The sequence below is a fragment of the Rhinopithecus roxellana genome, chromosome 7 (assembly GCF_007565055.1).
Source record: "Rhinopithecus roxellana isolate Shanxi Qingling chromosome 7, ASM756505v1, whole genome shotgun sequence".
In the NCBI taxonomy this organism is placed as follows: Eukaryota; Metazoa; Chordata; class Mammalia; order Primates; family Cercopithecidae; genus Rhinopithecus; species Rhinopithecus roxellana.
Window position 1 is genome coordinate 92,014,222 of NC_044555.1, and position 16,065 is coordinate 92,030,286.

Here is a 16,065-nt window from a genome sequence, read left to right on the forward strand (position 1 = left end):
ATACATTTATTAATACCATAATATAAAAGAAGGCTTGATATAGTTCTGATTGTTGGTGATTTTACAGTCTGATGGAAGAGACATTTATACAAAAGGGCAATTTATGAGGTCTTGATGTTTGTAAAATAGAATAGATGTGTTAACTGCCACAAGGGGTTTGGAGGAACGAGAGGTAGATAGAGTTGACGGTGAGAGCACTGTTACCTGGAATAGCAGAGAAAAGTTTCAGGGAGGAAATAGAACTTTCGCTGAGCTTTGAAAATTGGGAGAGGTTTGCATAGGTAGATAGAGAAAAATTGGGAAAGCATTGTAGTTAGGAAATAGTAGGGACTAATTAATATGCAAAAGCATGGGATTTACTGGGAGCATTGAAAGACTAGTGTGACCAGTGTAAAAGTTTTAGCAGTAGAGTATTGGAAAAGTAAATTGAGGCCAGATTGTGATGAGCCTTGAATGTCAGTTTACCTGATTTGATCATAATACTATGTATACATGCATTAAAACATCACATTGTACCCTGTAAATATGTATCATATAATGTGTCAATGAAAAATTAAATTGTAATTTAGAAAAGAGGCCGGGCGCAGAGGCTCACGCTTGTAATCCCAGCACTTTGGGAGGCTGAGACGGGCAGATCACCTGAGGTCAGGAGTTAGAGACCACCTGGCCAACATAGTGAAACTCCATCTTTACTAAAAATACAAAAATTAGCCACGCATGGTGCCACACGCCTGTAATCCCAGCTACTTGGGAGACTGAGGCAGGAGAATCACTTGGACCTGAGAGGCTGAGGTTGCAGTGAGTCAAGATTGCACCACTGTACTCCACCCTGGGTGATAGAGTGAGACTCTGTCTCAAGTTAAAAAAAAAATTTAGAAAAGAACTCTGGTCTTTAAAGTTTTGAAGCAGGATATTTTTGGATTTCTTTCTTTTCTTTCTTTTTTCTTTCTTTTTTTTTTTTTTGATGGAGTCTCACTCTGTCACCCAGGCTGGAGTACAGTGATGGAGTCTTGGCTCACTGCAACCTCTGCCTCCTGGGTTCAAGCAGTTCTCCTGCCTCAGCCTCCCGAGTAGCTGGGATTATAGGTGCCAGCCACCACGCCCAGCCAATTTTTGTATTTTTGGTAGAGACGGGATTTCGCCATGTTGGCCACACTGGTCTCAAATGACCTCAAGTGATCTGCCCATCTCGACATCCCAAAGTGCTGGGATTATAGGCGTGAGCCACTGGACCCGACCAGGATATTTTTGGTTTTTGAAGGTCTCACTCTGTCACCCAGGCTAGAATGCAGTGGCACAATCACAGCTCACTATAACCTTGAACTCCTGGTCTCAGTGACTCCTCCCACCTGAGATTCCCAAGTAGTTAGGACTACAGACTCAAACCCCACACCCAGCTATTTTATTTTATTTTTATTTTTTAGAGACAGGGTCCTGCTAGGTTGTCCAGACTGGCCTCCTTGGCCTCCCAAAGCATTGGGATTACATGAATGGGTCACTGTGCCAGGCCTAAAGTGGGATATTTAAAAAGTCAATTTTTATATGTCTTACATCTGTGCTGCCCAAGGTTTTTTGTTGTTGTTGTTTTGTTTGTTTTGTTTGGCTGGGGAATTAAGAAAACTGGTGGAAGGGTAGAAGAAAGTTTGGAGGAAAAAGACTTAGGTGCAAAGAAAGCTGTCAGGCAGTGAAAATGTCAAGACATGAGACTCTGATAAAGGGAACAGCATTGAAAGGAATGGATGTATGGCTATGACAGTGATTTAAGGATTACTTTTTAAAACAATTTTCTCAGCAAAAAAAGAGTGAAAGTCACATTTCTAAGTTTTTCTTTTTAAAACAAATTTCACTTTAGTAGCTTCCCTTCCCTTACTACTAAAAATTGCAAGTTACCTGAATTTTTCTATAATTAATGTTTTTAGCTTAATGTTCTTTAGTAGGTAATAAGATTTCTGTGAGTGTAGATCACTTTCATACGAATAGTTTGTTGGGTGTGCTTATTAAAATTAAAAAGCTGAAATCTTATAACCAAATACTGCAGGGGGGTTATAGACAGCTCTATAATATCCAACATAGATGGAGGTAACTGTGATGTGAATTGCTGAAAATTGAATAAGCTACCATACCTTTTAAGGAAGCAAATTTTTGATACTGTGATAGATAGGAGTTAGAGAAATTGCCTAATAGTAAGGAAGCTGGGATTTAGTAAGTACTGCATTTAATAATGAGTCAGAACATCACCAGAAGTAGGTAATGTACTGTCTCAAGTATAGCTAAGTTGGCGTTGGTTGTCTATGGACACATGCTTGGCTTGCATTCCTTTGTCCCAAAAGCCTGATCAAGGTGTTAGAAGGACCTGGACCTTATACATCACTGAGAGAGAATCATAGTTGACTATATATCCTAAGTCTGATTTTATTAAGAAGTCTTCTCTGGAGATCAGGCCCTCTGGTAGGTGCCATGTCGCTCCTTGAAACTTGTGACTTAAAACAGCAGAGTACCTTAGGAGTTACTATCTTTTAAAAGTTCAGACTCCAAGAGAGTTTTGTTAAAGCCAAATAAAATAGAGGTCTAATCACTGCTTGGCAGTTTTGGCTAGTGTAGGAATGTTAATCTTTTTAAGTAAATAATTGAAACAAATTAGGCCGAGTGCAGTGACACATAGGCCGAGTGCAGTGACTCACGCCTGTAATCCCAACACTTTGGGATGCTAAGGTGGGAGGATCACTGCATTCTAGCCTGGGCAACTGCGAGACCCTGCCTCTAAAAATCAATCAGTTAATCAAATTGAGGTCCAAAGATTATTAATGTGTAATTTTATGTAGCTTAATTTAGGGAAAATATCCACAGAATTATGTTGTACAATGCTTCTGATTTTCCTACTGATAAACAGTTATTAGAAAATAATTGGATAAAAATAGTGGGACAGTTGAAGGTTATTTTGCATCAACTGTTATTTATTTTTTATTTTTTCCTGTGGACCCTGTTCTGCTGAGAGCATCAACTATTCTTAATGGTGATCAGCTTCCAAGTATTTCTTTCTTTCTTTTTTTTTTTTTTTTTTTTTTTTTTTGAGACAGAGTCTTGCTCTGTCCCAGGCTGGACCAAGTATTCTCTTAATAGTGATCAGCATCCAAGTATTCTCTCTCCACCTTGTCAAGGTTATCTTACCAGTTGGTCTTGGTTAGTAGATTTTTTTTTCTTTCTCTTTTTCTTTTTCTTTTCTTTTTTTTTTTTTTTTTTTTTTTAGAGACAGGGTCTCACTCTCTTGCCCAGGCTGGAATGCAGTGGCATTATCATAGCTCACTGCAGCCTCAGGTTCCTAGGCTCAAGTAATCCTCCCACAACAACCTCCAGAGTAGCTGGGACTGCAGGCACATACCACCATGCTTGGCTAATTATTATTTTTTTTTAAAGGCGAAGTCTCACTATGTTGCCCAGGCTGGTCTCAAACTCCAGGTCTCAGCCCGTGCCTGGCCTTCTTTCGCATAAAACCAGGATCCAATTAAAGCCTATGTAAACTTAAGATGTATGTATTAACTGAAGAAAAAACAGAGCATGCATCATTCAACATTTATTCAGCAAATGATTATTTAGTGTCGGACACAGTTTTAGGTACTGAACAAACTGTAGATAGAACAAACAAGGTCCATGCTCTCATGGAACTTACATTTTAGTGGGACGGGGAAGAGACAAAAACTAAGCAAGTAAATAAGGTCATTTTGAATGAGAAGTGCAGTGAAGGAAAATAGGATGATGTTTTCCCAGCACCATTTATTGAATAGGGAAGCCTTTCCCCATTCTTTGTTTTCATCAGGTTTGTCAAAGATCAGATAGTTGTAGATTTGCAGTCTTATTTCTGTATTCTCTATTCTGTTCTACTGGTCTTTGTATCTGTTTTTGTACCAGTACGATGCTGTTTGGTAACTGTAGCCCTGTAGCATAGTTTGAAGTCGGGTAGCGTGATGCCTCGAGCTTTGTTCTTTTTGCTTAGGATTTGCCTTGGCTATTCAGGCTCTTTTTTGGTTCCCTATGAATTTTAAAATAAAATTTTCTAGTTCTGTGAAGAATCTCAATGGTGGTTTAATAGTAATGGCATTAAATCTATAAATTGCCTCGGGCAGTGTAGCCATTTTAACGATATCGATTCTACCTGTCCATGAGCGTGGAATGTTTTTCCATTTGTTTGTGTCATCTCTGGTTTCTTTGAGCAGTGGTTTGTAGTTCTTTCACCTCCCTAGTTAGCTGTATTCCTAGGTATTTTATTCTTTTTGTGGCTATTGTGAATGGTGGGAGTTTATTCCTGATTTGGCTCTCGGCTTGACTGTTATTAGTGTATAGTAATGCTAGTGATTTTTGCACATTGATTTTGTATCCTGAGACTTTGTTGAAGTTGTTTATCAGCTTAAGAATCTTTTGGGCTGAGACTATGGGTTATCTAGATACAAGATCATGTTGTCTGCCAAAAGGGATAGTTTGATATCCTCTCTTCAATCCAATTACTGGGTATATACCCAAAGGAATATACATCATTCTATTATAAAGACACATGCACACAAATGTTCATTGCAGCACTATTCACAATAGCAAAGACATGGAATCAACCTAAATGCCCATCAATGATGGACTGGGTAAAGAAAATGTGGTACATATACACCATGGAATACTATGCAGCCATAAAAAAGAATGAGATCATGTCCTTTGCAGGGACATGGATGAAGCTGGAGGCCATCATCCTTAGCAAACTAACGCAGGAACAGAAAACCAAATACTGCCTGTTCTCACTTATAAGTGGGAGCTAAATGATGTGGACACATGAACACATAGAGGGGAACAACACATGTTGGGGCCTATCAGAGGGTGAAGGGTGGGAGGTGGGAGGGGATCAGGAAAAATGACCAATGGGTATTAGGCTTAATACCTGGGTGATGAAATAATCTGTACAACAAAACCGTGTGACACAAGTTTACCTGTGTAACAAATCTGCACATGTACCCCTGAAAGTAAAGATTTTTTTTTTTTTTTAAAAAAAAGGAAAAATAGGATAATGTGATAGAAAGTTAAGGGGTCAGATAAGGCTATTTTGAGATGGTCAGGGAAGTATTTTCTGATAAAATAGCACTTGAGCTGTGACCCTAATGGCAAGGAACCATCCTATTGGCCAGAGTGTAATTGTGAGGGAGTGGTATGAGAAGGAGATGAGGACTGTAGAGGATATCAAAAATGTAGGCAGAGGCTATGTCATGTTTAGGCCTTCATGGGCCTTCGTACTGTTTGGATTTTATCTAACACTTAAGAGTCCATGAAACAATTTTTTTCTAGAAGAATCTGTGTAACATTGGTAGTATTCCCCAAATTCTGGGGGAGGAATTCAATGCTCGAAGATATTGCAGGTCCTACAGAAATTTCACTGGCACGTTTAATCTTTAACATTTTAATAATCTCTGGAGTAATTTTATTATTGAGCCTATTGTGATCATATCCTGATACGTGTATAAGTGCCACCTAAATAATTAGTGTGCCTTGAGTCCCTTATCTAAAATGGTTATAGTGACCTTCCTCTAACAAACTCTGTGATGTACACAAATAATTATGATTTTTTTCCTCAGTATCAAGAGTAGCATTCAAATTGCTGTACTTCTGTAAATAGACAACTTAAGATTGAGAGGAGTATTGTATTGAGATTTGCAAATATATGATTGTCTTATTTTACCCTAATTTTTTCCAGCAGAAATGCAGTATCCATTTCTAACCTCCCAAATATATATATATATGTACGTATGTGTATATAAATGTATACGTAGATATATATGTATTTTTGGTGGGTTTAATGTTTTTCATCTTTTTTCATACTTAGGGGCTTCGTTTAACTTCTGGTTAAGTCTTTATTTCTTTTATCTAAAGCATGTAGAATTTTAAGAAAACTATTCCCTGAATGTGGTTTTCTGTGTTATATACTTTTGTATTTGTGCATATTTATGGAGCAATGCTTTGGGAAAAATAACAATTTTTATTCAACCCCTTGCTTAAATCCTTAATCCTTTTTAGCTATAAAAGTACTTAGAAGTTCTTATCTTCCATTACAGTTTTTTAATGTTAAAAAGTTGAGCAAGTTTTCACATTTAAAGGTAAATCCTATTGCAGAATGATAGAATATTGCTGATGGGTAACTTTCTTATGCAAATTACATTGTCCCATGGCATAAAATTTCTGGGCATCTATCAGTATTGGGAAATCTAAGCCCTTTAGGCCGGGCACAGTGGCGCACACCTGTAATCCCAGCACTTTGGGAGACTGAGGCGGGTAGATCACATGAGGTTAGGAGTTCGAGACCAGCCTGGCCAACAAGGTGAAACTCTGTCTCTACTAAAAATACAAGAATTAGCCAAGTGTGGTGGCACGCGCCTATAATCCCAGCTACTTGGGAGGCTAAGGCAGGAGAATCATTTGAACCTGGGAAGCAGAGGTTGCAGTGAGCCAAGATTGTGCCACTGCACTCCAGCCTGGGCGACAGAGTGAAGCTCTGTCTCAAAAAAAAAAAAAGAAGAAGAAGAAGAAGAAGAAATCTAAGCCCTTTAAGGACCTTTGAAGCCCTTTAAGGACCTTTGATTTATTAATGCTACATTTTCTCATTTGTATCCCTTTAAAGCAAATTTTTTAAAAAATATATCATCATTTGGTCTCTATTTCTTTTCTTTTTCAAACAGGAAACAGAGAACACTGCATGCAAAGTTGGAAATGAGTCCCCTGTACAAGAATTGAAACAAGATGTGTCTAAAAAGGTTGGAAAGATACAATGTCAATATTAGTTTATAACAGACATCATATTTATGTGGTATATTTCAAACAGTTTTTATATTCTTTTAGGACAGTGCTGTGTACATGATTGATGTTCAGTAAATGTTTCATGAATCTGTCACATTTGTGGTTGAAGACATTTCAGTCTTTTTAGAAGTCCTTTTCATATTCTAATTGGTAATTTATCCTTGAAACAGTATTTTATAAAATGCTTTTATTTTTTATTCTTGTATTTTTATCAGAATAAGTCCTAACTATTCTTGAGGTTACTACCAGGAGTTACAGGTATTGAAAAGCTCAGTGCAGCAACGTTCTGATGTCTTTAGTAATCAGAAGTTATGAGAAGTCCTTACTCTGATAGTACCTTTGATAACCTTTTAAAAAACTGATGCTGTGAAGCTTCAAAGGTTGGTTTACTAGAAGAGACTGGGCACAAGATCAATCTTTTGAAAATGTGCAGTTCACAGTATCAGCATAAAACTCAAAGAGAAAGGCAGGATGGTGTGTTTTTATTCATTTATACAAGTTTTAAGTGTTTTCTGTGCCCTAGGCAATCTTCTAGCCAGTGGGTTTCCAGAGGCTAACAAAATGACACATTCTTCACCCCAGAGTTTCTCCAGTAGTGGCACTCGACATTTTGGGCTAATAGAGGGTAGGGGAGGGCCTGTTGTGTGCATTGTAAGATGTTTTAGCAGTATCCCTAACTTCTATTTCCTAGATGCCAGTAGCATCCCCAATTCCCAATTATGACAACCAAATATATCTTCGGATGTCTGGAAAGGGGTATGGAACAAAATAACCCCTAAGGGAAAACCACTCTTCTATCCTTATGGAATTTAGAAATTTAATGGACTACATTTTTTGGGGTTTTTTTGTTTGTTTTTTGTTTTGTTTATTTGTTTGTTTCTTTTTTTGTTCTGTCGCCCAAGCTAGAGTGCAGTGGCACGATCATGGCTCACTGTAGCCTCCACCTCCTGGGCTCAAGTGATCCTCCCATCTCAGCCTTTCGAGTAGCTGGGACCACAGGTGTGTGTCACCACGCCTGGATAATTTTTGTATATTTTGTAGAGACAAGGTTTTGCCATGTTACCCAGGCTGGTCTCGAAATTCTGAGCTCACGCAATCCACCCACCTCAGCCTCCCAAAGTGCTGGGATTATAGGTGTGCAACACTGTGCCCAGCTGGACCACATATTTTAATATTGATCATACTTTTTTTTTTTTTTTTTTTTTTTTTTTTTTTTTTTTTTTTTTTTGAGACGGAGTCTTGCTCTGCCGCCCAGGCTGGAGTGCAGTGGCCGGCTCTCAGCTCACTGCAAGCTCCGCCTCCCGGGTTCACGCCATTCTCCTGTCTCAGCCTCCCGAGTAGCTGGGACTACAGGCGCCCGCCTCGTCGCCCGGCTAGTTTTTTGTATTTTTTAGTAGAGACGGGGTTTCATCGTATTAGCCAGGATGGTCTCGATCTCCTGACCTCATGATCCGCCCGTCTCGGCCTCCCAAAGTGCTGGGATTACAGGCTTGAGCCACCGCGCCCGGCCATACTTTTTTCTTTAAAGGAAAAATGTTCCCTTTTGGGACAAATGGTGGATTGCATAGCAGTGTACATGACAGGAATTGAACCATTTTTTTTAAAAAAGGAAATTGCCTACAATTCTATACTATAACACGCAGGTGTCTTGATTTTTCAGCATATCCTTCTGGTTCTCACCCATTAGCATACATTTTTTCTGCCTAATTGTAGTATAGGTAGAATTTTATATTCTGTCTTTTACTCTTACCATTTTTAGATTTTCCTCATACTTCTATATTATTTCTGTACTCAGATGCATCAGTTTCCATCAAGTAAATGGATTACAATGTATCCAGCCATTTTTATTGTTGAAACTTAAAATATTCCTGTTTTTTCCACTATTGCTTTTCTTATCTTTTTAAAGAATGTTTTTCTTAGGATAAATTACAAATGCATAACTATCTATAGTTAATGGGGAAAAAGATGATTTTAAGGAGAGTTTAGAAGATTAATTCAAGTTGTTTAGCTCTGAACTCAAGCTTATGACCCAAAAACCAGCAGATGCAGGGAGATTAACATTCTTAAACAGACTACACCTAAACTCTACTATTTGGACTGATGGCAGAACCATGGGAAGAGTTCACCTTGTCTTTTCCCTTCCTTTCTTTCTTTTTCTTTTTTGAAATGGAGTCTCACTCTGTCACCCAGGCTGGAGTGCAGTGGCATGATCTCGGCTCACTGCAACCTCCGCCTCCCAAGTTCAAGTAATTCTCCTGCCTCAGCCTCCCTAGAAGCTGAGATTACAGGTGTGTGCCCCACGCTGGGCTAATTGTTGTATTTTTAGTAGAGACAGGGTTTCACCATGTTGGCCAGGCTGGTCTTGAACTCCTGACCTCATGAGATCCACCCGCCTCGGCCTCCCGATTACAGGCATGAGTCACTGCACCCGGGCCCCTTTGTTTCTTATATGTAGCTTAAAATATAAATAGGCTTTCTATTATCTTCTACCAACATTTAGAAGAAAATAAAATATATTTTCTCCCCAGTCCTGTCATTACTAACATTAAATGTTATCCTGCTCCCAGATCAGTTATCCTGCTCCATCTCAAAAAAAAAACATTTGGACAGGCTAAGATAGGAGAGAAAAGGCATTACTGAAGGCATGGAGGTGGGGAATGTGCAGAACTTTTGAGGATGAGCCTAGAGAGCAAAGTTAGGGCCAGGTTATAGAAATGCCTTATGTCATACTAAACTGCTTTTTATTTTTTTTTTGAGACTTGAGTCTCGCTCTGTTGCCCAGGTTGGAGTGCAGTGGTGTGATCTCAGCTCACTGCAACCTCCACCTCCTGGGTTCAAGCAATTCTTCTGCCTCAGCCTCCCGAGTAGCTGGGATTACAGCCACACACCACCATGCCAGGCTAATTTTTAATATTTATTTATTTATTTATTTATTTTGTATTTTTAGTAGTGACGGGGTTTCACCATATTGGCCAGGCTGGTTTCAAACTCCTGACCTCAGGTGATCCGCCCACCTCAGCCTCCCAAAGTGCTGGGTTTACAAGCTTAAACCACCGTGCCTGGCCACAGTGAGCTTTTTGAAGCAAACAATGCTTTAGCGTAATCATCTCTGTGTATGTCTTGGTTCTCACTGTTCTCTTAGTCTTTCTCTTTTCACTATTTCCTAAAATCCAGAAAAGAAATGCCAGGGCGGCCGGGTGCGGTGGCTCAAGCCTGTAATCCCAGCACTTTGGGAGGCCGAGACGGGTGGATCACGAGGTCAGGAGATCGAGACCATCCTGGCGAACACGGTGAAACCCCGTCTCTACTAAAAAATACAAAAAACTAGCCGGGCGAGATGCGGGCGCCTGTAGTCCCAGCTACTCGGGAGGCTGAGGCAGGAGAATGGCGGGAACCTGGGAGGCAGAGCTTGCAGTGAGCCGAGATCCGGCCACTGCACTCCAGCCCAGGCGACAGAGCGAGACTCCATCTCAAAAAATAAAAAGAAATGCCAGGGCTAGGCACCGTAAGAAGGTGTCATGAGGCATATCAAGAGGCAGAAAACACGGACCTTGCTCTCCAGGTACTAATTATCTGGTATAGAGAAAATAAATAGAGCTAGCCCATATACAGCTCTGTATTTGTATTATAGTTCATACTATTACTGAACAGTAAGAATAGTAATAGAAGTGCAGAGGAGGGAGAGATTATTCTCAGATAAGGGATTGGGGAAGACAAGGTTTTCAACCTCATTTTGACCCCTCTTGTGACACAGACATTTCCATTATGCGTAGTGATTATTTCAAACCTTTATACTCACCTCATGCTCACTGTACCCACTCACATCCCCCTCATTTTCAGGAGGTAACCTTGTTTCCTACTCCACGTAAATATTAGAGGCTAAAAAGCCTGAATCCATTCCTTTGTATCATCTTTCACTTCTTTTACCTACATATTTATTGTCATTTCTTACCTCTTTTTCATGTCATCCATCACTGATGAATTTAGTATCTTGTTTTCTGTCCAAAGTAGTGTGGTATAATGCAAAGATCACTGGATGTTTAAGAAAGATCTGGATTTCAGTTTTGGCTTTGTAGCTTACTAATTGTGGGACTGGCAAATTTCTTAAAGCCTTTACCTCAGAGTCCTGCTTTTCTAGGAGGGAGGTAATCCAGCTACCTAACCCAAAGGTCTATATGGCAATTAAATGGGAATTTATATACTAGGTCTAATACACAGTAGGCCTTCATTCCTTTCTTTTCCAGAACATTGCTCTGTTATCTTCTTTTCCAGTGGTTCCTTCCCTTCAGGTTATAAAAGTGCTGGAACACTTTATTGAAATCTTTTTGCATTTATAGCTAAGCTTTTTGAAAACTCAGACCATGCTAATGTCTCTATGTCTTCACCTCTTATTCATTCTCAAATCCACTGGAATATGACTTCTGTTATCACTGTTATCATTGAGGTTCTCCGCACTCAGTAACCACCTAATTGACAAATTGGTTGGACTCTGGTTAGTTCTGGTGAAAGCAAGGTAATTTCTAAGGTTAACAATTTGAAGATTGAGAAAAACTAACATATAGAACATGCTAAGAAATCTGGGATGAATATTACTGAGCAGCAGTAATATCCAGTTCAAGTTAGCATGAAATTGTAGTAAACCAGATTAGGATGGTTCTGTGATACATTCCATTAACTTTTGAAGCCAAGGAATTGAGAAAGCAGAAGTTGTTCATGGTTGGGCATGGTGGTGGGATAACTGATCTGGGAGATTTAATGTTAGTAATGACAGGACTGGGGAGAAAATATATTTTCTTTTCTTCTAAATGTTGGTAGAAGATAATAGAAAGCCTGTTTACATTTTAAGCTACATATAAGAAACAAAGGGGCCCGGGTGCAGTGACTCATGCCTGTAATCGGGAGGCCGAGGCAGGTGGGTCTCATGAGGTCAGGAGTTCAAGACCAGCCTGGCCAACATGGTGAAACCCTGTCTCTACTAAAAATACAACAATTAGCCCAGCGTGGGGCACACACCTGTAATCTCAGCTTCTAGGGAGGCTGAGGCAGGAGAATTGCTTGAACCTGGGAAGCGGAGGTTGCAGTGAGCCGAGATCATGCCACTGCACTCCAGCCTGGGTGACAGAGTGAGACTCCATTTCAAAAAAGAAAAAGAAAGAAAGGAAAGGAAAAGACAAGGTGAACTCTTTCCATGGTTCTGCCATCAGTCCAAATAGTAGAGTTTAGGTGTAGTCTGTTTAAGAATGTTAATCTCCCTGCATCTGCTGGTTTTGGGGTCATAAGCTTGAGTTCAGAGCTAAACAACTTGAATTCTTCTCCTGGGGATTTGGATTATCATGGTTTTGTTAAGTGGGCTCAAACCAGTAGGCTGATATTACAACAAGTTTGGCATAAATATGTAAATGAATCAGGATATTGAGTCTTAGTGTAAGTTTAGGATTGAACTTGATTTTATAGGGTTATTTGACCTTTTGTACCTAAGTGTTAACACAAATTCCCTATTATGAGGGTTAAGAGTATAGATGCTGGAATCAAACTCCCTGGGTTTATACCTGCTTCATCACTTACTAGCTTTGTGACCTTGGACAAATCATTTGATTTGTTCCCTCATTTATAAAAGGGTGACAGTAGAAGTAGAATCTCTTAAGGTTGTCGTAAAGATTAAAATATGTAAAGTATTAAGAACATTGCCTGGCACTTACTAAGTACTGTGTAAATGATTAGCTGTTATTATGTTCTTATAAATAGCTTCATTTTAAAAAACTACTTTTAACCCTTTCATCAGATTATTGAAAGTATTATTGAGGAGAGTCAGAAAGTACTACAGCTTGAAGATGACTCTTTGGATTCCAAAGGAAAAGAACTCTCTGATCAAGCTACTGCCAGTCCTGTTGTGGCTAGAACAGATCTGAGCAATATACCCGGACTGTTAGCCATAGATCAAGTACTGCAGGAAGAATCCCAAAAGGCAGAGAGTCAGAATACATTTGAAGAGACTGAATTAGAATTTAAAAAATGCTTTCCTTCTGATGAAACCTGTGAGAAACCAGTAGATGAAACCACAAAGTTAACTCAAACAAGTTCAACTGAGCAGCTTAATGTGCTTGAAACTGAAGCAGAAGTATTGAACAAGGAAGCAGTGGAAGTCAAAGGAAGTGATGTTCTAGGGCCTGTGTCCTCAGACTCCTTATCTACTAAAGATTTTGCTGCTGTGGAAGAAGTGGCCCCTGCCAAACCCCCGAGACACCTTACTCCAGAGCCTGATATAGTGGCTAGTACAAAGAAGCCTGTTCCAGCACGCCCACCTCCTCCAACTAATTTCCCACCTCCTAGACCCCCACCTCCATCTCGACCTGCTCCACCACCAAGAAAAAGGAAAAGCGAATTGGAATTTGAGACTTTGAAAACTCCTGATCTAGATGGCAAGTATTAATTGAGAAATCACTCTGTTGGTTGGGCACAGTGGCTCACACCTGTAATACCAGCACTTTGGGAGGCCGAGGCGGGCAGATCGCTTGAGCTCAGTTCAAGACCAGCCTGGGCAATATGGCGAAACCCCATCTGAACAACAACAAAAATAATACAAAAATTAGCTGGCCATGGTGGCATGCACCTGTAATCCCAGCTACTTGGGAGGCTGAGGCAGGAGAATTGCTTGGGCCTGGGAGGCAGAGACTGCAGTGAGCCAGGGTCATGCCATTGCACTCCAGCCTGGGTGATCAGAGTGAAATCTTGTCTCAAAAAAAGAGAGAGCGCAATAACCCTTTGTGGTGAAATTTTGGAGTTGAAACTGTTTACCTTTCTGCTTTTATTTCACTTTATAAAAAAACTCACTGGCAACCAAGTTATTAAAATTATTTCTTTAGTAATAGACAAAATGTAAAAATGTTTACATTGGTGAAAGTTACTTTACTATAATTGAACACTTCAGCAGACTTCAAACTTTCGAATCTGTTGCCATCTGAGAGAGAGTGGCATGTGAAAAAAACATGGGATTTGGAGACCTAAAGTCTGAATTCAAGTCCTGCATCTTTTTTTTTTGTATGAGCTGTATAGTCTTGAGGAAATTAAATAACTTGTTTGAACCATGGTTTCCCTGTATAGGAAATGAGAGAGTAATCAAACCACTTTCCTCACAGGGTTGTTATAAGAATCAAACAAAAAGGGTTGTTATTGTTATTATTATCATTGCAGTTCCCAAAGAGAATATTACGTCTGATTCTCTCCTAACTACAAGCATGGCTTCACAGAGTACAGTCAAGGATTCTCAGCCTTCTCTTGATTTGGCAAGTGCTACCAGTGGAGATAAAATAGTTACTGCCCAGGTTGGTGAATTAGTGTTCTATTTCATATAGACTTTATCAGCTCCCTACAACTGGCTGGTTTGCTGATTATGGAGCCTTCTATATTCTGCAGGCCAAATATTTCTTTGTCCTCCAAACCTGACCCCCTTACTTCCCTTGATCAGCTCTGCTACACACTAACTGGGTGAGCCTACCAAGCTGTTTAGCATCTGGATCTCAGATGCCCCATCAATAAAATGGAGGAAAAATCCTTCCTTGAGGGTTTGAAATGAGCTAAAATATGCCAAGTATCTAGCAGGTAATAAGTATTCAAAAAACGACAGATGCTAGCAGGTAATAGGTATTTGAAAAACGACGATGCTACTATTTGTAATATTGTTGGTGCTAATAAACACCAACTATAGTCTATATTTGTCCTGTATTGGTCAGAATTGAAGACTTTTTTTTGTAATTTCCTTTTCCTAATCATAAAAAAACTTTATATGCTAGGAACTGGGCTACACAAAAGACTTGATAATGTTAATTTTACCACAGCCAGATTCTGGGACTCAGAGTTACTTACATGGTAGCTATGGTGGGCCAGGCTACCAGACTACAACATATGACACTATAGTCTTGTTATAGCCTTAGAGCAGGGGTCAGCAGTGGCCTGCTTTGGTAGGATCCCCAAGCTAAGAATGTTCTTTACATTTTTAAAGGTTGTTTAAGAAGAAGAATATGCAACAGAGACTCTATATGAACAAAAATCCCTTAAATATTTATAATATGGCTCTTTATAGAGAGAAGTTTTCTGACCCCTACCTTTGAGGTAGCCACATACAGTCCAGATTAATAGCAGTCTTAGTAGAGAAATGCTTTTTGGCTAGGTTCAAATAGAACATTTAATTTTTTTCAAGAATACTAAGACATTATTTCATGAGCAGCAATAGTTTTGGTTCCTAATGTTTTTCAGCATGCTGGGAAAAACGAAGGACTGAAATGTAATGTTCCATTTAGATTTTCAGCAGACTCCATTACTTGAATTATGAAATTCTTTAGAATTATTGTGGTAATAATTGAAAATTTATAGAAATTGATTCAGTCTAATTTCTGTTTATAAAATTATATTTCCAGGAAAATGGAAAAGCACCTGATGAGCAGACTGTAGCAGGTGAAGTGATGGGCCCTCAGAGACCTAGATCCAACTCTGGGAGAGAGCTTACTGATGAGGTAGAAATAGATTTTTTTGTTCTTGTTCTTAAAACATAAAGTACAAAAAACATAATGGGAAGATGAAAACCTTCTGAAGATGGATGGTAATGATGGGTGCATAACAATGTGAATGTACTTAATGATCCAGAACTGTACATTTAAAAATGGTTAAAATTGTAAATTTTATGTTATGTGTAGTTACCACAATTTAATTTTTTTTAAGTTTATTGCTGTTACGCAAAAAAAAAAAAAAAAAAAAAAATACAGAGGAAAAACTGAAAATTGAAGATTGTCTTTGTTTTGTTGATATGCTGGATGTTGCATCTCTGATTTAAACTTGCCCTTTCACTCAATTGCATAGTGGAATAAATATATTGAAAGCAAGGTTTATATTTTATAGAAAGTGGGCTTTAAAAGAACTTGATATTGAGGCCAGGTGTGGTGGCTCACTCCTGTAATTGCAGCACTTTGGGAGGCCAAGGCGGGTGGGTCACTTGAGGTCAGGAGTTCGAGACCCAGCCTGGCCAACATGGCAAAACCCCGTCTCTACTAAAAATACAAAAATTAGACAGGCATGGTGGTGCGCATCTGTAATCCCAGTTACCCAGAGGCTGAGGCAGGAGAATCACTTGAACCCAGGAGGCAGAGGTTGCAGTGAGCCGAGATCGCACCACTGCACTCCAGCCTGGGCGACAGAGCAAGACTCGATCGCAAGAAAAAGAAATTTAAATAATAATAATAATAAAAGAAC

General features: G+C 39.3%; 1 protein-coding gene across 1 annotated transcript in view; it reads left to right on the plus strand.

The window, feature by feature from the left end:
* WDR44 (WD repeat domain 44) overlaps positions 1 to 16,065 on the plus strand; it is a 103,080-nt gene that overhangs the window by 34,424 nt on the left and 52,591 nt on the right. Inside the window, exons 3-6 of the mRNA XM_010365538.2 lie at positions 6,705 to 6,779; positions 12,605 to 13,241; positions 14,014 to 14,144; positions 15,237 to 15,332. Coding sequence (XP_010363840.1) covers positions 6,705 to 6,779; positions 12,605 to 13,241; positions 14,014 to 14,144; positions 15,237 to 15,332 — 939 coding nt within the window. The remainder of the gene's footprint in view (positions 1 to 6,704; positions 6,780 to 12,604; positions 13,242 to 14,013; positions 14,145 to 15,236; positions 15,333 to 16,065) is intronic.